The sequence below is a fragment of the Taudactylus pleione genome, unplaced genomic scaffold (assembly GCF_031769625.1).
Source record: "Taudactylus pleione unplaced genomic scaffold, aTauple2 ptg000068l, whole genome shotgun sequence".
Taxonomy (NCBI): Eukaryota; Metazoa; Chordata; class Amphibia; order Anura; family Myobatrachidae; genus Taudactylus; species Taudactylus pleione.
In genome coordinates, this window is record NW_028284470.1 from 3,400,244 (window position 1) to 3,424,502 (window position 24,259).

The 24,259-nt window shown below is 44.9% G+C and overlaps 1 protein-coding gene across 5 annotated transcripts in view; it reads right to left on the bottom strand.

Moving 5' to 3' along the window:
* AGXT2 (alanine--glyoxylate aminotransferase 2) overlaps positions 1 to 24,259 on the bottom strand; it is a 60,330-nt gene that overhangs the window by 1,229 nt on the left and 34,842 nt on the right. For all 5 annotated transcript variants that reach the window (XM_088466983.1, XM_088466982.1, XM_088466981.1 and 2 more), the window contains 7 exons: positions 22,493 to 22,586; positions 20,300 to 20,400; positions 16,852 to 16,944; positions 13,032 to 13,164; positions 11,661 to 11,749; positions 7,625 to 7,774; positions 4,286 to 4,384 (listed from right to left, as the gene is read on the bottom strand). In XM_088466983.1, coding sequence (XP_088323109.1) covers positions 4,286 to 4,384; positions 7,625 to 7,774; positions 11,661 to 11,749; positions 13,032 to 13,164; positions 16,852 to 16,944; positions 20,300 to 20,400; positions 22,493 to 22,586 — 759 coding nt within the window. The remainder of the gene's footprint in view (positions 1 to 4,285; positions 4,385 to 7,624; positions 7,775 to 11,660; positions 11,750 to 13,031; positions 13,165 to 16,851; positions 16,945 to 20,299; positions 20,401 to 22,492; positions 22,587 to 24,259) is intronic.

Genomic DNA, 24,259 nt, shown 5'->3' on the forward strand with positions numbered 1-24,259 from the left:
TTATAAACAATGTAACATAATATTCTAGGTAGATACACTTATAAACAATGTAACAATATTCTTGGTATAATATACACTTATAAACAATGTAACAGAATATTCTAGGTAGATACACTTATAAACAATGTAACAATATTCTTGGTATAATATACACTTATAAACAATGTAACAGAATATTCTTGGTTATAATATACACTTATAAACAATGTAACAGAATATTCTTGGTATAATATACACTTATAAACAATGTAACAGAATATTCTTGGTATATACACTTATAAACAATGTAACAGAATATTCTTGGTATAATATACACTTATAAACAATGTAACAGAATATTCTTGGTAGATATACCAAGAATATTGTTACATTGTTTATAAGTGTATCTACCAAGAATATTCTGTTACATTGTTTATAAGTGTATATTATACCAAGAATATTGTTACATTGTTTATAAGTGTATCTACCTAGAATATTATGTTACATTGTTTATAAGTGTATATTATACCAAGAATATTGTTACATTGTTTATAAGTGTAATATACACTTATAAACAATGTAACAGAATATTCTTGGTAGATACACTTATAAACAATGTAACAATATTCTTGGTATAATATACACTTATAAACAATGTAACAGAATATTCTTGGTAGATACACTTATAAACAATGTAACAATATTCTTGGTATAATATACACTTATAAACAATGTAACAGAATATTCTTGGTAGATACACTTATAAACAATGTAACAATATTCTTGGTATAAGACACTTATTTTGAACCATTCCTACTGGAATCCTTTATTTAAAGAATTATACTTTGGGTCCAATCCTTTTTGGTGCGAGTTTGTGTCATGAAACTCGCAGACATCGCACGAATGTGCGCAACCGAGGAAATCTAGATCTAATTAGAAATGCCAATTTGTGATAGTTGCGACAAGGGTGTGCGACTACAAATGCAGCCTGGGAGACGTGCATGAAAAAGTGAGAAAACCTTCCTGGACCCCAAAAAGTGACAACTTGCTGATTTTTCAATTTTTACTAATTGTTGAAAAATGATAGCACACAAGTGTTTTTCAGCAAATTAAAGTCTTTCCAGACATCTAGAAGCACAGAAAAATGCTTCAGTGTTTATTCCAGTTTTTACAAACTTGTATAAAAACACTTTTACCTCACATCTGCAAGTACAAAAAACCCCTCCAATCCATACAATATCTCCCCATACCTATTCCACCATCATTTACATCTCACCATACCTGTCCAACATCATTTACACCTCCCCATATCTGTCCAACATCATTTACACCTCCACATACCTGTCCCATGTCATTTACACCTCCACATACCTGTCCTACATCATTTACACCTCCACATACCTGTCCTGCATCATTTACACCTCCACATACCTGTCCTGCATCATTTACACCTCCACATACCTGTCCTGCATCATTTACACCTCCACATACCTGTCCTGCATCATTTACACCTCCACATACCTGTCCTGCATCATTTACACCTCCACATACCTGTCCTACATCATTTATACCTCCACATACCTGTCCCACATCATTTACACCTCCACATACCTGTCCCACATCATTTACACCTCCACATACCTGTCCCACGTCATTTACACCTCCACATACCTGTCCCACATCATTTACACCTCCACATAACTGTCCCACATCATTTACACCTCCACATACCTGTCCTGCATCATTTACACCTCCACATACCTGTCCTGCATCATTTACACCTCCACATACCTGTCCTACATCATTTACACCTCCACATACCTGTCCTACATCATTTACACCTCCACATACCTGTCCCACATCATTTACACCTCCACATACCTGTACTACCACATCATTTACACCTCCACATACCTGTCCTGCATCATTTACACCTCCACATACCTATACTGCCACATCATTTACACCTCCACATACCTGTACTGCCACATCATTTACACCTCCACATACCTATCTTACATAATTTACACCTCCACATACCTGTCCTGCATCATTTACACCTCCACATACCTGTACTACCACATCATTTACACCTCCACATACCTATCTTACATAATTTACACCTCCACATACCTGTCCCACATCATTTACACCTCCATATACCTGTCCCACATCATTTACACCTCCCCATACCTGTCCCACATCATTTACACCTCTACACACCTGTCCTACATCATTTACACCTCTGCATATCTGTCCAACATGATTTACACCTCTGCATACCTGTATCACATCATTTACACCTCCACATACCTGTCCCACATAATTTACACCTGCATACCTGTCCTACATCAATTACACCTCCGCATACCTGTCCTACATTAATTACACCTCCATGTACCTATCTCAAATCATCACACTGCCACATACTAGAGATGGCCATCAACCATTGATGTTTTCAGGCAATGATTTTTTTTTATCTTTATGGGACGGAGCTTAGCCCCGCCCTCAGATGCAGCTAAGCACCACCCCCATTTTTGATTGGCTCGTGGCCCGACATTTTCCAGCAGCGGTGGCCATCGAGGGGGTGCAAACCATCAATGGTTCCATAGATGGTTTTTAATGGAAATCACTGATGGGCCCATCGATGGTAACCATTGATAGACACCCCGCCGATGGCCATCCCTACCACATGCCTGTCCCACATTATTGAGCTTTTTGGAGGAATTCACCAGAAAACTGACATGTCTTGTGTATTGGCCAAATTATGCTATTGAAACCCCACCAAGTGCACTATAATTAATTTGGAGGGGTTTACCTGAGGTTCTGCACTGTGTCCCGAAATGTTTAGCTTAAAATAAAGATTTCCCCTACAGTTTCACCTCAGGGGGGTGTGCACAAATAAACCTGCAAATTTCCTTAGAAAAATTATTTCAAGTTGGAATTGGATTACAAATGTAATACGCAGTGCGAGTTCGCCCTGAGAACGTCAACCCACACCTAATAGGTTTGAGCACTATGTCCGCAATAGTCCTTTCAGAGATAACAATATTTTGGATGGATGGATGTATTGTGTTCTAGTCAATACTCTTTTCAATACAATGTACAAAATGTCAAACCTGCGGCACCTTATTAGGAAAATATCCACATCCAAATGCGTGACAGTTCCTCTGGATATCCTGGTATTTTTAATATATACTGTAGTCCTCATGCACAGTACCCAGTATATTAATATTATAGAGCTCAGCCTTCGACCAAATAAGAGTCTACGATATAACAGTATGTGTGTGCGGCATGCAAATTATGATCTTGTAAGTAATGTTCAATTCCCACGGCATAAATGATTTCACCTCAGTCTATAGTCCCACTCAATGGCACCTCTCTCAAAGGTAAGTAAAGAGCGGGATTGTGGTTTGTGATAAGACTAACTAAGTATGGTGAGAACACTTGTACAGCTCTGATAACTTATCTCATTATAAAAACAAAAGCATTTTAAAAAAAAGATTAGAACTCTTTCATTTTTAAAATATAATCATATTTTATCAATTTAAACTTCATTTTATTATTTATTTATTTATGTATGTACAGTATATATGTATTTGGGTTTCATTTCTACTAATTGAAAATAAAGACCCAATATGCAAGTGCAGACCATCTCGTTGGCTCATGACTTGAGAAATCTGGCCTGGTGCGGCGGGAAGGGAAGGCTTGCTGCTCTAGGTCAGTATTGATGGGACAGCTGAGTACCACGCGACTACCTCGGCTACATTTGTTTTGGTAAATGCTGCGATAAGAGATTTTTTTTTTATGTTCACGGTAAATGGGACATACAAATCCTACTTATCTCCAGGATCCAGGACATATTGATATGTAATATTTCTGTATTTTAGTCACTCAGTTTCAGTCAATATTAACTTTTGAACCCTAAATAATAAGCATAGATATTGTGAATTGCATATATGAAAGAAAAGATGTCAATTATTTTTGGCAGACTTCCATGGAATGAATGTTTTCCAGAGAAAAATCTTTAAACCGTGAGACTCTCTCGATACAGATGGCAAAAACACCTGATCAGCCCACCCTGAGGGGGCCTATTTACTAAGCAATGTTAGGAGACAGAGTGAAAAGTTATAAGAAAGTGATAAGGTGCCAGCCAATCAGCTCCCAACTGTCATTTTTCAAACACAATCTGTGAGATGATAGTTGGGAGATGATTGGCTGGCACCTTGTCACTTTCTTATCACTTTTCACTCTGTCTCCTAACACTTCTTAGTAAATAGACCCCTTAATCACTTATCCAACTTACATTATTATACAGTCCTCCTTTTCCAAGCAGTACCCCATTGTCTTTACAGTATTCCCAGATGATGCTCATCTCCCCGACTGGGAGAGGCCGTCGCGTTTCCTGAATAAAGATGGAACAAACAGATTCACTCACAGTAAACTTAAAGAAACTATATATATGTATTTCAATTTCATGTCTATACACGATGCATCCACCAATACGAAGGGTACTCGAAAATGCTTTGATAGAGTATTTTGTGTTATATATTATTATAGATTGGGTAAGGAGAATATTGGGAATGGAGAAAATCCATGTGATGAAATAAGTTAAGTATAAAGATCATTTATAAGTTCTAAATGGCCTGGGATTTGCTTCTCAACTAATTAGTATTTATGACTTTATTATTGGATGAAATTGCAGAATATTAAGTCACTAGTAGTCAGTGCTCACTGATTACTGATCCCTATACGTTATGTCTAATGTCCACCACCCACGCGTTTTACCATCTCTTCTTACTTATATTTATTTTCAAAATTTGTAATATGTTTGTTTTGCTATGTGTCTTTTCTCTCCTTGGGCCATGTCAGGCGTGCGAACGTCTGGACTTGCCATGATACTTCTACGTTTAAATTTTTTTTAAATATCATCATTATGCCAATGGAAAATCTTGTTTTGTCTACTCTCATTATATGGTTTTGTACAACTTGGCAGGTTTAATTTGCAATTTAATTTATAGGTCTAGTGAAAAAGAAATATCACAATGTGCAACAAAATCTACACTGAAGTGCCAAAAGTCATGGCATAGATGCCAGGTATCGTGTAGCCCCCTAGCCTGGCAAAGTGCAGCAGAGTGATGCCCATTTGTCTGAACTCTCCAAGAATGATATTCGAACGGCCTGTGTGAACGGCATGAGAAACGCATCAGGTGATCCACCTCTACCCTATCATTGTGCGGGACGCAGCTGACACGCACTACTGGCAGTTACCAGTTCCCTGCAACACGTGGAAGCAGGTACAGCGATTTGTAAGCAGCGGCATTCGGGTAAGGAAGGCCCTGCCTGGCGAAAGGAGAGGTCCCTCTGCCTTACGGTAGAGTGCCACCCGCTGTGGTCAGTGACCGCTACCACCGGCTCTCATTGGACCCCAGCCGTTGCAGCTTCACCATTCTGCCCTGCAAATAATTCTATGTTCACTTTAGTGAGAACGCTGAGTGCACCAGCGTACGATCTCAGCCACACTGACGATCTAGTCCCATCCTATGAGAAGGAGACTGTGTTTATTGCTCCGTTCGCCATATGACTACATTTACCACCGATTCACTTGTGATATGACTCTCTCCAATAACTGCACCATTTCCTTTACTAATCCGCTGCTACTGCACACTATCAATAATGGCGGCTGCATTTCCTACTGATGCCGGACTTGGTCTAGACATTTTTGTGACCTGTGGCCACAGTGTTTAATATTTTTAGCGTTGTCATTGGCGATTCAGTTCTCAAGAAATTTGAATCCACCCGAATTTCGTGAATCGCGGTTCTAATCTCCCGAGGAGATCCGGTTAAATCCGGGTCACGGTTCTGATCTTTTTCCCGTTCGGAATTCGGTTTTTAAATAAGAATTTCGGGTTGTGGATTGCATAAATTATATGATTTTAGCTGTTTTTAAAACTTTTTATCTATTTTTTTTAAAAAAATCCAGATCCAAAACCAAAACACTTGAGGGTGGTTTGCAAAACCAAATTCAGATCCAAAACCTTGAAGGAAATACAGATCCAAAACCAAAACACGGGGGTCGGCGCACATCCCTAGTCTATTTCTATTCCTCCTATTACCATACATTGTGTATTGCAGGTATTTTATTACTAGCTGGGTGCATTTTTACTATATACACACTGCATTAATTGCATTATTTAATAAATAATATGTATTGCTATCCGTATGCGCTCAGTTCCTTTCTTTTTTGCACTCATTAGGGGCTCGCCACCCATCTCGCGAGCTGCGCGCAGATGTTAGGGGACCACACGATTTACGGAAGCGCCTAGTCTCTTGATGTTGTTTACATTTATTTTCTGTTGATCACAATTATGTTTTGGTGACACTTTATTTGCGATATATATCAGGCATAATTCTGAGTATGATGCGCTGCCCATGTCGGATGCAGTTGAGCAAAACTTTTTTTATTTAGCGCATGCATCCAGAGTCCGTGCACGCAGAGGGCATGACTCAGGGATGGACGCTAATGCCGTCACCACTGTTGCGAATCTGTACACTGCGGCTGCATGAACATGAGCAAATATCATCGCTGCCAGGATTTGCATTGAGTCGCCCACCGGTGGGTTTGCAAATCCAAGTGACTACTGTACGTACAAAGAGGCAGCAACTGATGCAGATGAGACGCTTATCGGACTTCTGAGTAACCTTGCGCTCGCTCAAAATGGCAGCAGGAACTGAGACGCTGGAGCCATTTTTACAGTGTACGGGATCCGCAGACACAGACTGAGACACACCCCCGAAACGGTCACAACACGCCTGTGTTTTCAACGCCCCATTGCTGCCCACAAATGGTCCCTGCCTGTCAATCACTTTGCAAATAAAGCCTTACTGTGAGCAACAACGGTAATGATACCTGATGCATGCGCAGTGCGTCTCGGACGCTGGCGCAGACCACCAATAATCACACAACTATGTGAACATTAGTGCTGCGTCCATCTCCGAGTCGGGCCCAGAGTAGCAGTGCGCGATTGAGAGGCACGGTCTCCAATATGTCCTGGGTGGTGACAGGGAGGTTGTGGGCGTCTCAGTGAGCTTGTTGTGATTCAGACTCACAATTGATCACAATGGAGGCCATACTCTGATTGAGAATCTGCACCTAGGGGCTGGTGCATGTTTCGATGGTGCGTATTTTTGCATCTAAAGAAGCACAAAGTGGGCATCTCAGTGCTTACACATTCAGACGCTTGGCTGTACACCAGGACAGGGCTTTATTTTGGCTGTAAGTATCATAGAAGCAAGGACCATTGAAATAGGACACTATAAGGAGGAAAAAAGCTTCTAGATCAGAGGTTCTCAAACTCGGTACTCAGGACCCCAAACGGTGCATGTTTTGTAGGTCTCCTCACAGAATCGCAAGTGAAATAATTAGCTCCACCTGTGGATCTTTTCAAATGTGTCAATGAGTAATGAGTACACCTGTGCACCTGCTGGGTGACCTGGAAAACCTGTACTGTGTGGTGTTCTGAGGACCGAGTTTGCGAACCACTGTTCTAGATCAAGAAGGTGGCTGGCGTGGTTTACACTGGTCCTTTAACACCTTCGACACAAGTCAGGATATATTTATACCGCAGTATTATTCATTGCTTACCTTGTCCGTTACCATCTCCACCCCAATCATTAATCCTTTCCCACGGACGTCTCCAATAATTTCATACTTATCGCGAAGCTTCGCCAGCTCCAGCAACAAGTGGGTTCCTACGGCCTTGCAGTTGTTTTGTAGATCATCCTCCTGGATAGCCTGCAGGTGGAGATGAACGGGTTCCATTATACCTAGCTCCCTAACACTGATATAGTATAATGAATAACAGTTGCATAATATCGTCCTCAGTCACCAGAATCTTTTTGGTCACAAACACATAAAAAGTGCGCAATATTTTCACTGTGATGAATTCACTGTGAAATCAGAACAAAAGTTTGGCATTTGGCCCATAGAAATAGTTTTTGTTCATTGGAAAAGTCTTCTGGTCCTTTTCATTTTCACATTTTGTGACATTCTCTCAGTTTCGCTGGCAATAACCTTTTTCTGTATAGCCTCAGTATCCCAAATGAAACTTTATACAGCCTTTGTTGTACTAGTATTAGAACAAATATATGTATTACTTATAGGAGTAATAGGATTATATAGTCAACAATATAAGAAAATTTTACTTTTCCTTAATTCCTAACTTTATCCCTGATTCAGAGCCGGACGCTCTGACCAGAGCGCTCGCTCTGAATCAGGGCCCACCTCTATAAATATGGAGCGTCCTCCTGGACGCTCGTATAGCTGTGGGTCACCACCCACAGCCTATACGAGCGTGCAGGATGATGGTCGCGATGGTCTTGACCATCGCGACCATCGCCAGTGCGAGCAGAAGCCTGCGGTTGAGTTTCTCAACCGCAAGGCCAGGAGTGATTTTGGCTCTATCAGAGCCAAAATCACTCCCACTGACATCACTAGTGATGTCAGTGGGGCCGGCTTCTGACGGTAGGCGTTCCCTTGGGAACGCCTCCGTCTGGCAGGCACGCCCTCGGCACGCCCACCAAAGGGGGCGCGCTGTCAATCAACATCGACAGCACGCCCCCTTTGATCAGACACAACGAGCGAAGGAAAGTCCTTCGCTCGTCGCGTCTCGCGCATGCGCAGTGCACACCATCGACCCACTTGCGAGCGGACAGCCGCTCGCGAGTGGGTCTGAATCGGGCTATTTGTTTACTTTTGTGCAAATGTAAGGGGTACGGTATGCTTTTGTGGGTAAACTAATGTTTGTAGGGTAGGTGTATGTTATCATACACCTTCCCTAGGTTTGGCATACTTTTAGGAGTCAAAATTTATATACTATATATGTTATCCAGCCACGTGGTCGACAGTTACCATGTTAACATGCATAATGTCGACACTACAATGTCTGCATGGCTCAACATGTCAGCATTCCCAGAATGCCAGTGGTTAAGCTGCGGACAGGTGGGGCTGGTGGGGAGGAGGTTAGGGTTAGGCACTAGGGGGAGGGTTAGGCTTAGGCTGTAGAGTCAGGGGAATAATACCGGAACACCAGAGGTCTGCGCTGACGGTCACATGACCCACAGGACCCGGAAGCTGCGCTGAAGCCACTGCAGCCGTCAGGGGCAGGTAAGTGATGTTAGGTCGATATCTAACTATGTTGACATGTCATCCGTGTAGACATGGTGAATGCCAACATGGTCACCGTAGACATGCTAAATATGCCTGCATGTTGACATGAGAACTGTTGACCTAACATACAACACCAACTGTACATAAGTGTATAGATACAGCTGAAGAGTGATAGAAATGTCACCATGTTGGCATGTAATGACATTTGGTATGAAGTCTGACCCGTCAGCCCCATACAGTAGATTTCTATAGGGCTGCTTCATTACGGAATTTACCAAGCTCTGAAATCTGAAGAATTCTGGATCTTGTCCCCCTGGCAGCTAACACCATCTCCAGATGGCGTTAGCCATTGTAGCTTTCAGGCTACTTACTAACCACATAATTTACCCTGAGAGGGATCCTTACAGGATCCCTGCAGGGCATTTTATTTTTAATACATTCTTGCGTTCTTGATATTACTGCGTTGAGTGGCGATATGAAGGTCAAAATATTGGGTCTAGAACCTGATAATTAATAAATGTGCCACATGGACATGATGAGGGGGAAGCGAGGTAAAGAGAAAGGAAAAAAGAGGAGGGGGTTTGGAGAATGAGAGAGGAGAGATAGAGAAATAAATTACATTGTTTATAAAATCCAGGACCCTAACATGATGAAGCTGGCGATCTTCCAACCTGTACTGGAACATAACAACCTCTTTGATACATAATAGTGATTACAAATGTCCTACTTTAAATGTAATCTTTTATCTCTGCAATAATTAATCATCTCGGGCACCTAATATTGTTTTATCACTGTCACAGTTCGTTGATACTCAGATGCCATGGTAACAATATCCAGAGCGATATATAGCTGTGAAACTCCCACCCTGTACTATATATCGTTTACAAGGGCCTAGTGCATATGAGGAATTGGAAGATCGATTTGACCTCCAAGTTCTACTATCAGAACAAAGAAAAATACAAATATTAATGTTTTATACATATATAGGATTATACAGTAGAATCAACATATACTGTGAGCTGTATATAATTTATTAAATTAATATATATTAATTATATTTACCATTACCCTCCCAGGAAATAATATCTATTATCTGAGAACAGGGCAATTGCCCCATTATTTAAAAAAAGTTTTATAGCCTGAAAAGAGAAAAACAATTCCCCATCTACTTGTTTTGTTATAAAGAGTAGACTTGGAAAAAAAAAATTACGGGTATGATGAAGGCTGATGAAACCTAAAAACAGTGGGGTTATTGCCCAATGTAGCCCCTTAAATTGTATAGGGCAAAACAAGAAATATTCAATAATCTACAAAATGTAAAGTTTTACCAGCAATAAAGCTTTTTCCTGTGATAATTCTGCTCCTAAATCTAATATGAGAATGTGACTGGGCAGGTGTATAATCCCTACTCTTAGGGGTATATTTACTAAAATGAGAGGTTTTAGAAGTGGAGATGTTGCCCATAGCAAACAATCAGATTCTACTTAACATTTAACTAGCACCTTCTAGAAGGGGTTGGTTATGAAATACCGGTGGCTGAATAGCATTAGCCTCCAGGTGAAATGCAGCCGCCGGAAGCCCGAAACAGCAGAACACCGATTGGACCGTTAAGTTCCCCCAGGGGTACCTAAACCTAACCCTCCCTCCCCCATGGCTAACACTTCCCGCTTGCCTTCGTTCAGGAAACCGTCTGTCGGGATTCCATCGTCGGGCTAAAGATAGGCGACAGCATTTAGACGCCTATCTTTAGTACACCTATTTTTAGCCGGGATTTCGACGCCGGCATTCCGTCAGACGGCTTCGGGATTCTAACTACATCCCTTCTAGAAGATAATAGCTAATCTGATTGGTTGCTATGGGCAATATCTCCACTTCTAAAAACTCTCACTTTAGTAAATATACCCCTTAGTATGTATGTACAGTAGGTTCCAAACCTGAAGCCTTCTAGTTGGCATACAAAAGTGAAGACAGGGAAAAAGAAGTAAAACTCCAACTGAAAAACAGCTGCCTCTTCCTATACATTTTAGTGTTTTCATTTTGTGAGTGTTTTGTTCCACATTAAAGAAAAAGGGATCAGTTCTGTAATTTGCGCAAAACCTACACATATGGTGCATAGCATAGTGTCCCTCTGATGTTTCCTTCTGATATCTGCCGTCCTCTGAGAGGTCAAAGGTGGGGATGCCCTCCCGATGATAAATAGTTTTATCATTGGTGGGGGGGGGGGGGAGGTCCGATGGCAAATTCCCATCATGATACAATGCAGCGTTGTGTTACGGGCTGTCATCAAGCCCCCTGCCCTGAGTAGCTAGTGGGATGCAGAGACCCTGAGGGGAGTGATGATGACCCAATATAGATGCAATAAATATGACCAGGAATGGATTATGGACAAGTAGGTATAGATGGCCGCTTAGGTCTCAGTGGGACCCAGGGAGCCTGTCTGACACAAGGCAACGTCAAGTTGTTAATCCAGCACTGTATATAAATAACAAAGACATATGCACAGCAAACTTACATCCAGTACTGCAGAGCCTACTGTACTCGCCATGGGGTTCCCTCCAAAGGTGTTGAAGTGTAGAGCTTGACTGAATGAGTTGGCAATCTCTGCAAAAAGAAACAAGTACTGTATTTGCCAATCTCTATAGAGATAGGGTGATGTCAGCTGGTAAGCGTTGGACTGGTTACGGTGTTCATCATAGTGGTAGAGGAATGAGAACTCTACCCGCAACTCAATTTATCCCTATCGTCCTCTCTTTCCTAAACTAGTGGAACGCATAGACGTATTATGCCCGGCTTGGCCATTCATCTTCCTTGGCAACCACTTGATGCCCACAATGTACATTATAATTTCTCCAAGCTATTACTCTGGAAGTACTCTACTCAGTTGATGTTACTCCCATGGGTGTCTACTGAGTTCTGAACAGGAGAACCTGTGGAAGTAGAAGTTGGGAGTAAGGGGTATGCATTCTAGTTGGAGTTCCCCTGTAAGTTCATTAGCACTGCATACAATATCTAGTTTACTAAGACTGGGGTCTATTCACTAAGCTTTGAACAGAGATAAAGTGGCGAAAAATAAGTACCAACCAATCAGCTCCTGTCATGTTACAGGCTGTGTTTGAAAACTGACAGTTAGGAGGAGCTTCTCTCCAAGGCTTAGTGAATAGACCCAAATGTTGGCAGGTATTCCCTAAGCCGAGTTACCTACATTCTCCATGCACATCCTGCCCTTCCTGTGCCAGTATGGGTCAGAAGCTGGGCACATTCTTAGGCACAAACAGGGGTACGTGGTTGCAGAATGCAGATTACAGACTTTGTTGACTGTTGCTTGCTTAACCACATACATGTTACCTCTGGTCATACTCTCTAGAATGTTGTCACAGGTAAAGACCACGTAAGCTGGGTGCCAGTTGGCACAGCCATGATGCTTTTATGCAACTTTTACTAAATAATTTGCTTTATTTTTCTGAATCCTCTTTTTTTTTCTTCTTAATACTTAATACAATTTTATACCATCCAGGACATTTGTTTACTGTTGTTGCCCTTGACCACAAGACAGCTCCACTCTGGATGCAGAGACGTTTTGATAAACGTTCCTCCATTCCTCCAGGATGATATAAAGGCACTTATGTCAAACAGATAAGGGAACCATAAAATTAAAGCAATTCATTTAGGGCATGTTACAGGAGGACAGGTGAAAAATCAACCAATTACAGTTGTCTGAAGGTGATAAGACCCTTTCATTGTATCTTGTCCAACCAAGGAAGGCTCACACTTAAAAAGTACAATATATAGAGAAATAATCATCTATGTGCAGATTTCTATATGCCTATATACTGTACATGGACATATGGACATAAACCCTACATATTTTCCTTTCATTTCTTACCCTCTGTTGTTACAACTGCTGCCATTGGAAATCCATTACCAATTCCCTTTGCCATAGTAACAATATCAGGTGTGACGTCATGTGTCTGGAATCCCCAAAAATGGCTTCCTGTTCTTCCAAATCCAGTCTGTACCTACATGTGTAACAACAATACAGACATTAAGGACCCGATGAATGCAAATCGACTGTGTATTGACTCTCATTGCATGCACGGGAATAAATGTGTATATTCGCCGTATGGGTTGTAACTGCCTCCAGGGCCGTAGCTAGGATAGTGCGGCCGGTGCCATCGCACAGGGCACCACAGGTCAGGGGGCGCTGTTTGGGCCTGTCAAATTTCTGTTTATTATCATTCTTGCTTGTAGCTTCCTCTTATCTCATCCCCAGCATTTCCTGGCCTCCCCTATCTCTTCCCTGGCCCTTCCCCATGAGGCCATGGCCCTCTCTCAGGTGCAGTATATTATGTCCCTATTTATCCCCAGCATCTCCTGGCCTCCCCTATCTCTTCCCTGGCCCTTCTCCATGAGGCCATGGCCCTCTCTCAGGTGCACTATATTATGTCCCTATTTATCCCCAGCATCTCCTGGCCTCCCCTATCTCTTCCCTGGCCCTTCTCCATGAGGCCACGGCCCTCTCTCAGGTGCACTATATTATGTCCCTATTTATCCCCAGCATCTCCTGGCCTCCCCTATCTCTTCCCTGGCCCTTCTCCATGAGGCCATGGCCCTCTCTCAGGTGCACTATATTATGTCCCTATTTATCCCCAGCATCTCCTGGCCTCCCCTATCTCTTCCCTGGCCCTTCTCCATGAGGCCATGGCCCTCTCTCAGGTGCACTATATTATGTCCCTATTTATCCCCAGCATCTCCTGGCCTCCCCTATCTCTTCCCTGGCCCTTCTCCATGAGGCCATGGCCCTCTCTCAGGTGCACTATACTATGTCCCTATTTATCCCCAGCATCTCCTGGCCTCCCCGATCTCTTCCCTGGCCCTTCTCTGTGAAGCCATGGCCCTTTTTTGGGTGCATTATGTCCCTTTGAAAAATGAGGGGGGCGCCAATGCTCTTTCTGGCACAGGGCACCAAAAAGTCTAGTTACGGCTCTGACTACCTCATATCCGTACTCATGGGTTTGTTACTTATCCAGGAGGAGGTGGCGATCAGTGCAATCACCCCCGCCCCTATTTACCTGTGCACTATCGCTGGCCGCTATATAGCAGCATAGCCGCAGCAGCATATAATGCAGGAAGTGAGAGGATACAGCTGCTGTGAGGGGCAGCCCAGCACTATCCTCTCTCTCCCTGCATGATGTGGCTCTACGGCTGCGCTGCAATACAGTGACCAGCGGTAATGCACAGGGAAGAAGTGTCATGGATCCGCCCCTATCCCGCCATCACCATCAGCTTACATGTACACCAGGCTTTACTTACCCCTACGTCCAGCTCTGCACAGCCTGCATTTGCATCAACGCACCCTCACTGAACTTTACCTATGTGAGAATGCCCGTTTACGCCTCCTCGGTAGCAGGTTGTGAGGCAATTGAAATGCAAATTTGGGCAGTGTGAAAATACACTTAAGGGGGAGATGTACTAAGGGGTCTGTTTACTAAGCAGTGTTAGGAGACAGAGTGAAAAGTGATAAGAAAGTGATATGGTGTCGGTCAATCAGCTCCCAACTGTCATTTTTCAAACACAGCCTGTGAGATGACAGTTGGGAGCTGATTGGCTGGCACCTTATCACTTTCTTATCACTTTTCACTCTGTCTCCTAACACTGCTTAGTAAATAGACCCCTGTGTCTTGGAGAGGAATAAAGTGGAAAGTGATAATCATAATGTATCAGCCAATCAGCTCCTAATAGTCAGTTTACAGGCTGTTGAAAAACTGACAGTAGCGGATTTATCTCTCTCCACTTTATCACTCTCCGAGGCTTTAGTACATCTCCCGCTTTGGATGCGCTCCACAAACTGGCGGATTACATAATTATATACCTAAAATGCATAGGAAAAAGATGAAGAATTCATCACACATCGCTATGTGGGCCTGATTCAGACCCGGTCGCAAGCGCTGAGCGCTCGCAACCGGGTCGATGGTGGCCCAGAGCGCATGCGCACGACGGAGCCGGCTCCGTCATGCGCATGCGCGAGACACGGATAGCGACGGGCAATCCGTCGCTCCGGATCTCGCACCAAAGGGGGTGTGCTGTCGATGTTGAGTGACAGCACGCCCCCTTTGGTGGGCGGGCCGGGGGGGTGGCTGCCCAAACGGAGGCATTCCCATGAGAACGCCTACCGTTTGGGGCCGGCCCCACTGACATCACAAGTGATGTCAGTGGAGAGATTCCGGCTCAGAAGAATCCGACCACGCAGGAATGGGATGCGTAGTAACGTCTGTTATCCGACGAGTAACACGCCCATCCACCCTAGGAGGGGCTCGTGATGACCCTCAGGAAATTTGGGACAGGAGGCCAAACACTGTTGTAATACATAACATATCATATACTGCACTATTACACTGCATGCAACTTACCCAGATTCAGTGTCTGGGAAGGCTACAGCGCTGTGTACACTGACCTGATGGTGAGGTACGCAGGGGGACTGGACCAACTGCCATCCTGAGAGATTTCTGCTGCACCACAGAGATAAAATGGCCGCTGGAGACCTCAGAAGAAGCGTGGCCCACGGAGGAAGCAGCTCAGCGACGCCAGACTATGGATACTGAAAGGCGCGCTGAGCTGAGGGGAGGAGCCGCTGTAACAGGGAAGGCTGCCTCCCCTGGCCGGCTATTAACCCCCGGGACGCCGGCTCCCTGCACCGAACACTAAGTCCCTGGTGGTCTAGTGGGCACACGGGGTATGGAGGGCCCGCCGCCACTGCCGGCGCCTCTGGTCTGTCCCCAGAGACCGGAGGCACAGGATTGCATTTCAAATGCGCAGATCACCGCAAGCGGTGACCTGCAACATTACCTGCTCCCCGTGGATCCGGCAGCAGTCCTGGGCGCCTGCAGAGTCCGGCTAGTACAGACTCTGGGGTCCCGCTGAGATCCCCAGATCTGTACTGGCGTCTCAGCGCCAGCGGGGTGACGGAGCGGCAGCTTAGACGTCCTATGGACAGTCTGACGCTGCCGCTCTGAAGAATCCAAAGTAAAAATAAAAAACTTTGTCCTTTAGAAAAAATAAAGCTTAGGGGCTGCTAATCAGCTCCCCACTGCACTAAACGGTGACCCGACTCCGGCCGGGCACCAACTTAAACTGAGGTGCCTCTGGCTTCGGGGTGGGGTTATAGGGAGAGTGGACCCAAGTGCATCCTGGGAGCTAAAAGCTTTAACTGCGTGGTGCCCGGATTTGGTTCCCAACCTATACCCCAAGGTCAACCCTGTGGACCCCCTATGGACCCTGAAGTAGAAATATCCTTGTGGTCAGGACTGTAACTAGGGGTATGCCAGCAATGCTGCCTGGAGTGTCCTTAGGGCGGTGCCCCACCCCCTGAGCATGATGTCATGACATCACATGTTGGAGGGTAGGGTTGGCACATGACGGGAAATCTTGTGGTAGTGTAAAGCTAAGGTATATTGCCACATACTGTATGTAAGGCAGCCCTAGGTAGTCCTGTGAAAACAGTTTTTTTTTTACTTTGTACAGTTTAGTTATAAGGGCCCTGGAGAGGTCCCTCCATCCACTCATCCAATCCTGGTGTGAAGTGCCAGTGTAAATAGTTCCCTGCTAGACTGTCACAGGTACCAAATCTGACGATCTTTAATTTAGGTTATGTCCTGTAGTAACTACAATTAGGAAAAATACCTACAGTATATAAGAAGCATACTCACCTCATCTGCTATACAGATCCCTCCTTTCTCTCGTATAAGCTGGAATGCTTCTTTCAAAAATCCTTTAGGATACTGAATTACTCCTCCCACACCCTGGAAAACAAGTCGTAGATACTTATAAATGAGGAACATCAAACAGCAGGGTGCATAAATAATGGCGAATGTAAGGACCGGATTCAGAGTTGTATGCTGGGCCGATGATTTCGCAAATTTTGATGTCACTGCGCATGCGTCCGAGTTGCACTGAGCAGGAATATTACCGTAGTCAAACGTAGTGTGAATGACAGGCAGTGGCGTCACAAGGGGGCACCCGGGTGTCACCCGCTGAGGGGTGACCCCAATATGCCAACTCCTCCTCAGTGACAGGAGCCGGGTGAAATGTAGCATTACGTACAGCACTTGGCTCCTGATATAGGGAGGGAGCCGGCACTGCACACAGACTGGTCCCCGGGGGCAGTCTGCATCTCCAGGACCCCAGGAGTGACTAATACGGGGGTTCGGGCAGCGAGGCCACGCCCTTACCCATGAAGCCACGCCCCTTATGTCAGCGAGCCTTCCCTCCCCGGGGACCGGGTGTCACCACGGGGAGGAACGTCACAGTTGACAGGCAGGGAGCGTTTGGGGGAGTGTCACATCCTGCACCTGTGATCCAGTACGCAGGAAAAATGGCTCTGGCGTCACAGTTACGGCGACCATTCTGAGTGACCATAGACTCACTCAAGGGGTCGCAGTTGGCATGACCTGCGTCCGGTGCTGCTGCGTATGTGTACGCAGTTACGGACAGCTGCAATGGCTCCAGTGGGCGTCTCAGTACAAGTCCCCGACCGCCGTTCCATTAGTAAATTTTCGCACATCTAGCATCAGCGTAAAACTCTGAATACTCCTTGAATTACCACATAGTAGAGCTGGTTCTGAGTCGCATTCAAGGTCTACATTCAAACAAGCATGTTTTTGTGACTGCGCATGCTTATAAATGGGTAACAGTCACATGGCGCATTGGTTCCATGGTGTCTGCGAACAGAGGGCCTGGTTCTGATCCGGACACAAAGGTGATGTTTTACGCAGATTTAGCGATTGTCCACCACAGCACGTGCGTATAAGCCGCTCTGCGCACGTGCAGCAATTGAATTGTGATTTCAGTCACAAAGAGGATTTACTCGCAGTGATCAGCGTTTGGGGGAGGTAACGGGAAGTGGCTACAGAAACGCACGGTGTCTGGTCCATGTAAACACTATTTTCTGGTTGTGCATATATTAGCCCCTGCGATCTTGCTCATGATCAGAGCCCTCTGTTTGAGACAGGTCAGACTTACTCACTTAAGATCGATGGGCTCCCAAAATGTGTTGATGTTTCCGATGTGTATATTATTGCACGTGGTCAGATGGATATGAGAAGGCGGCAGTGGGCGTCGATATGCTCAGGTAAACTTCTGAGTCATTGACATATATTCGCAATTGTAATCACAAATGCAATTGCAATTTCGTCTGGTTCGGAATCAGCACTGTGGAATGTATTGGGCGTTCCTAGGCTGTAACTGGGAGGTGGCTAAACAAATGCACAAAGATATTCTGTCTGATGGGCGTGTTATGGGAGTATTGCGGCCGTGTCGCAGGAATGGTTGCGAACTCACAGCCTGATTCAGCTTTGGGGATAGAGTAAGATAGAGCAAGTAACTGTGCACTTGGTAAAACCATGCTGCACTGCAGGTGGGGCAGGTGTAAAAGGTTCAGAGAGATTTAGATTTGACATCTTAATTGCAGTGTAAGAATAAAGCTGTCCAGCATTTGTGGGCTACAGGTAAGCAGCCAGGATTTACCACACATGCAAAAATAATGTATGTATTTGCACCCCCTGCATTGCGGCATGGTTTGTCCAGGTGCACAGTTACTTACTAATTCTTACTTCCCAACTCTGAATCAGGCCGGCAGGTGCAAATTCGGGTACATTGGAGGCCATAATCTGACAGAGATTCTGCACCTAGCATGGGGCTTCTGCAAGTGTCGATGGTGCTTCCAATGCTTGCGGCTGCAGCTGCTCCATGTGGGTGTCCCAGTCCATGCACAGTCCCTGCACTAGCCTAAGCTAAAGTCACAGACGCGATTATGGCAAAAGACCCCAAAGAGGTTGCAGCAACGTGCTTTTCAGAAGGAATCAGTATGATTTACCTGCGGCCGACAGAGGAGGAAATCCCGATCGTCCCTAAGGTAAGAACAACTAACCTAATTCTACCCCCTAACCCTAACCCTCCCTTGGGGTTCCTAACCCTAACCTCCCTCCCAAGTGCCTAACCCTAACACTCCCTTCCCCACAGCCTAACGCTAAGTCTCCCGTGGGGGGTGCCTAACCCTAATCTCCCCCCAGGGGTGCCTAACCCACCCTAACCCTAACAACCCGGGGGGGTGCCTAACCCATACCTGCCAACTTCCGGGAGGGAGCAGCCAGATCGGCAGGACGGGGGGGAGGGGGGCGTGGCCAGGACAAGGGGGAGTGGCCGGGTGGTTGATAGCACTTGTGGGTGTGGCAGGGGCGGGGTCACATGATCGCGTCAGTTTGGCCCCGCCCCCCGCTACACAATGCCAATAAAATAGTGAAGGCAGGTGGTGCTATTTGGGCCTGTCATTATTCCTGTATATTGTCATTCTCACTTGTAGCTTCCTCTTCTTTTATCCCCATCATCTCATGGCCTCCCCTAACTCTTCCCTGGCCATTCCCCATGAGGCCATGGCCCTTTTTCAGGCGCCAATGCTCTCTCTTACACAGGGCACCAAAAATTCTGGTTAGGGCTCTGGTTGTGAATGTTTAAATATCTGGCATGATTCAGAGGTAGGAAAAATGTCAATGTATGGCGCAGTGGAGCGATTTTTTTGACACGCGCAGCTTTTACAGGAGGAATCTGCTCGGATGCATCTTGGCAACCCCGGACCTACTTCCCATCTGAAGATTGCCCTGGTTCCTGCTAGCAAACTCCAAAAAATTTTAGTTTTCAGAGTTTGGTGAATAGTAGGTGGCCCCAACAGGCCCCAATTAATGAATAGGCCTGTTCCTAAAAACATGCAGAAACTAGCGTTTTCATATATGTATAACAGGACCATAAAGGATAATGAATAGGCCCCTTATAGAGAAAGTAAGTATAGCTTAATAACCTTCAGAAGTATCTTGGCCAAACATGGACAGTACTGCTTGGAATTCAGACTGATGGGTCTATTTACTAAGCCTTGGATGGAAATAAAGTGAACGGAGATAATTGTACCAACCAGTCAGCTCCTCACTGTCATTTTTCAAACACAACCTGTGACATGGCAGTTAGGAGCTGATTGACTGATACTTTAATCTCTGCTCACTTTATCTCCATCCAAGGCTTAGTAAATAGACGCCTACATTACCATTGAACATATTAAAGCCAGTATGGCCAAAACCTGTGAGTTTGCGGCAAGTCTGACATATTTACCATAATAGGCTCAGCGATAAAGGCAGCGATCTTCTGTGCTGAAGAGGTAACCAGGGTTTCCTTTAACTGTTCGATATATCTATCTTTGGCTTCACATGAACCTGAGAAAAGCAAATTTGATACAAAGTAATTTATACATTACATACAGTACTCGGCAATGGAATAATTGCACGATTCAGATAAAATAAACATGTGTATGACAGCTTCTTGTTGGGCTAAATTCACAATCACCAACAAACAAACCAAATCAACAAGCTACAATTACATAATATACAGCCATGAGGTTATACTGTATAACACTAATCATACAATACACCCCATTCACCAACCGTAATTAAATAATAATAAATTATTATGGGTTGGGTATGAAATACTGATGGCTTAAAAGCCGCCGGCTCAAATCCCGACCCTGGAAGCCCGTCAGATAAAAATCCCGACACCGGCTGGTAAGTATATTTAACCCTCCCCTTCCCTAAACCTAATCCTAAACCTAATCCTCCCGGGGGATGCCTAACCCTAACCTTCCTCCGATGGTGCCTAACCCTAACCCCCCTTCCCCTAGCCTAAACCTAACCCTCCCGGGGGATGCCTAAGTCCGCGGCTAATAGCATGCGACACCCAGCTTACCTACGTTTGGTATGCTGGGCGTGGGAATTTCGGCGTGGGAGCTAATGATAGGCGTCGGTATTTAGATGCCTATCTTTAGCCCCATGCCGGGCTTTCAGTGTCGGGATTCTCGGTTGGTCGAGATTTCGACCGCCGGCATCCTGACTACATCCCATTATTATATATTAGAAGGAACCAATATGTATACAGAAAACAAGGCTTATGTTGAATCTATTTGACATGCTATTCCATACATGCCTACTCTTCACTGCTGCCAAGAGATCGATTGGGCTTTTATACCTGATGGTATAGCCCAGTGTGTGTGGGCACGGCCAGGCCTGTTGGGAATGCCGATGCCTTGTGCAGAAGAGGAAAGGTGCATGGTGCCATCATCTTGGAGGTTACACCTCCCTGGTTGGCCTGGGCTGCAGACAGGACCCATCCTCCTATCTTGGAGTTCCTGCTACTGGTATGTCCTGGTGACTCACAAATGGGAGAGCAGGCCAACCTCCTGGATTAGGCTCAATCCACAGTGAAGTGGGTGGTTCGGGGGCCTGATGGCACGTTTCTTGGTGAATTGTGCTGTGGCACAAATAATTTAATTGAGCGATGAGGCTGTAATTGTGCAATTTGGAGAGCCACGCCCCCTGTACCTCCCACTTTGACCTCTCCCTATGTATTTATAATGGGTGCAGGGTGTGCAGCGCATATGGTCCCCTGGGCACACCCTGCTCAGGGGCCCATATGCATTGCACACCCTTACTTTGTGCCGGCAAAGCGGTCTCTCTTCCTCTGCGGCGCCATCTTCTCAGTGAAATCTTAGGTAAGATGGCACCTCTCTGTGCATCTAATATCACGGGAAGATGGCGCATCAAACTAGAAGAGACCCGCTTGCTGGCACAAAGTAAAATGCAGGACTAAGGGGGTTCCTGCTACACACGGGGCATCTCAGGCGTTAATATACCCCTTCTCTGCCTCCTGGATCTCCTGGAGGGATGAAGTGAAATGTCAGTCACCCCATAGGACCTCTCAGCTGCTCCGGCAGACTTTTTCAAAAGAGGTAATGGAATTTTTGTGACCTTCCCATTCAGTGTTTTCTTTTATTTTACTTTATTCCATTTAATTACTATGGGCAGGATGCATGACCCGATGAGAGCTGTCCTTTGCGAATGAGAGACTTCCGGGTCTATGCATTCCAGGGCTTGGTGCATATGAGAAATGCGTTTCAGATTTTCTCTAACACATAGGTGGAGAAATTACAGCTTGAATGGGAATTTGCTGGATATTTTCCCCCAAAACTAAATCCATTCAAACAGCCCCATGTTTCTCCATGAATAATTCTGGGGTTGGCAAGACACTTTTGGTCAGATTCAATTAGCCGTCTCCAGTTGAACATCAGGCAGGTTTATTTATGGTTTCTTTTCCACGCTCCACCGTGGGCATGTCTGACATTTGTGTGCCAGGTTGTGTGGCGCATTTCTTGGCTATAGAGGAATGGTAGTAGAGTGGGAGTAGAGATTCAGATACATTTAATCTTTCCCCATGCAACAGTAGATCCTTATTTATTGGACAAACAAACATCCTCACCAGGGGAACACGAGCATGTCCTTGTAGTCTGTACAGGGGAATCTCTGCAATGGCTTCCACCCCATATCCCCCGAAAAACATCAGGACACATAGTCTATGAGGCAAAAACAAATCATTGTAAAAACAAAAGGTAACGGTAACTTATAAATAATTCACAGAAATAAAGTCTAGTGAAAGCTCTCCTCAATTGCCAAGAAATCATATTTTGCGTTGCTAATATCAAGCCTCTATCTGCCAAGCTCACCCCATTGCCACCTTCAACTCAATTCTCCATCTCCACACCCTTCCTCCCACACAGTCCATAGTTTTGTCACCTAATTCAAGGAAATAAATCAATACTGTTTGACTAGATATTCATTATACCCACATAGGCCATATATCTTTCCCCACACCCCACAATCCACCCTCAGTTCTTGATGAAGTCTCTGCACCCATCTCAGCATCTCGCCCCCTCTATACGCTCCCTTTCCACAATCAGGCCTCTGCCCCCAACATTCCACTGAGACTGTACTCATAATAGTTATTCATGTTCTACTTGTTGAAAATGCTAAATGCCATGTGTGCGTAATCAGATTTCCTCATAACACAGTTCTTTCCTGGTTCCTTATTGTCTCTACCTCTGACACTTCCTCCCCTCCATTCCCACTATCGGTTGGGGACCCAAATTGCTGTTATTGGCCCTCTGCTTTTCTCATTGTACTCCCCCTTTTCTTCAGCAACTGATTGGTTCATTCAGCCTCCAGTACAACCTCCAGACTGATGACACTTCTCCTCCTCTGATCTCTTTTCTTCTGTACTAACTGATGTAATAACTATCTTTTTGCTATTTCCACATGGATTTCCTAATGCTAAAAAAAGCTAAAAGTTCCCAAAACATATGTCATCATCTTCCCTCCCACCAGAGTACCCACCTACCCTGAAATAACCCTTATTGTTAGAAACACCACACCTTCCTCACTCTCCCAAGCTGCTGTCTTAGTGTACAATATGCCTCTTCATAAGTCCTTACACCCAGTCTCGCTCCCAGTCCTGTCCCTTAGATGTTGCTGGAATACACCCTTTCCTTACAATTAGCTAATATAACTCGTTTCCATTCTCTTCTGCCTTGACCACTGCAATGCTCTCTTATCTAGAATTCCCCTCACCCACATCCTATCCTCTCTTAATCCCATCATCAAGAATGATCTTCCTCTCTCACACCTAAACATCTGCTGCACCACTTTCCAAATTCCACCACTGGTTCCTATATGTCCTCCAGAGTCCAATCCACCTTCACAACATCCAGAATCTGGGCTCCAAACATCACTAGCTCCTCTGGTTTCTGCTGTGTCCTCCCAAAATTGTAATGTAAGCTCTCTCATAAGCAGGGCCCTCCCTACTCATTGTTTTCATGTCTGTATTTAATATGTTGACTAACTTGTCTGTTGCTGACTTAAGTAGGTTCTGTTTCCCCCACTATCCAGCACTGTGATGCCTCATAATTCACAATACTAATAATAATCAGGGGAAAGCCCTGCTAGAAAATGAGAGGACAGTATACGGTTTTAGGGCCTGATTCAGCATGGATCGCAATTGGAACCGCGTACACAGATCAGTCAATTGTGCGTACTACGCATGCGTATGCACCACACTGCACGTGCGCGGTGATCACACTGCGATTACGCACGCAGACAGGAATCCATAGCAGAGTGAGTGACCGGCCGTGAGCGTTTGGGAGTCCGTTTGAACGCCACTGCATGAGGCGTGCATAAATTAGCTGCTGCGATT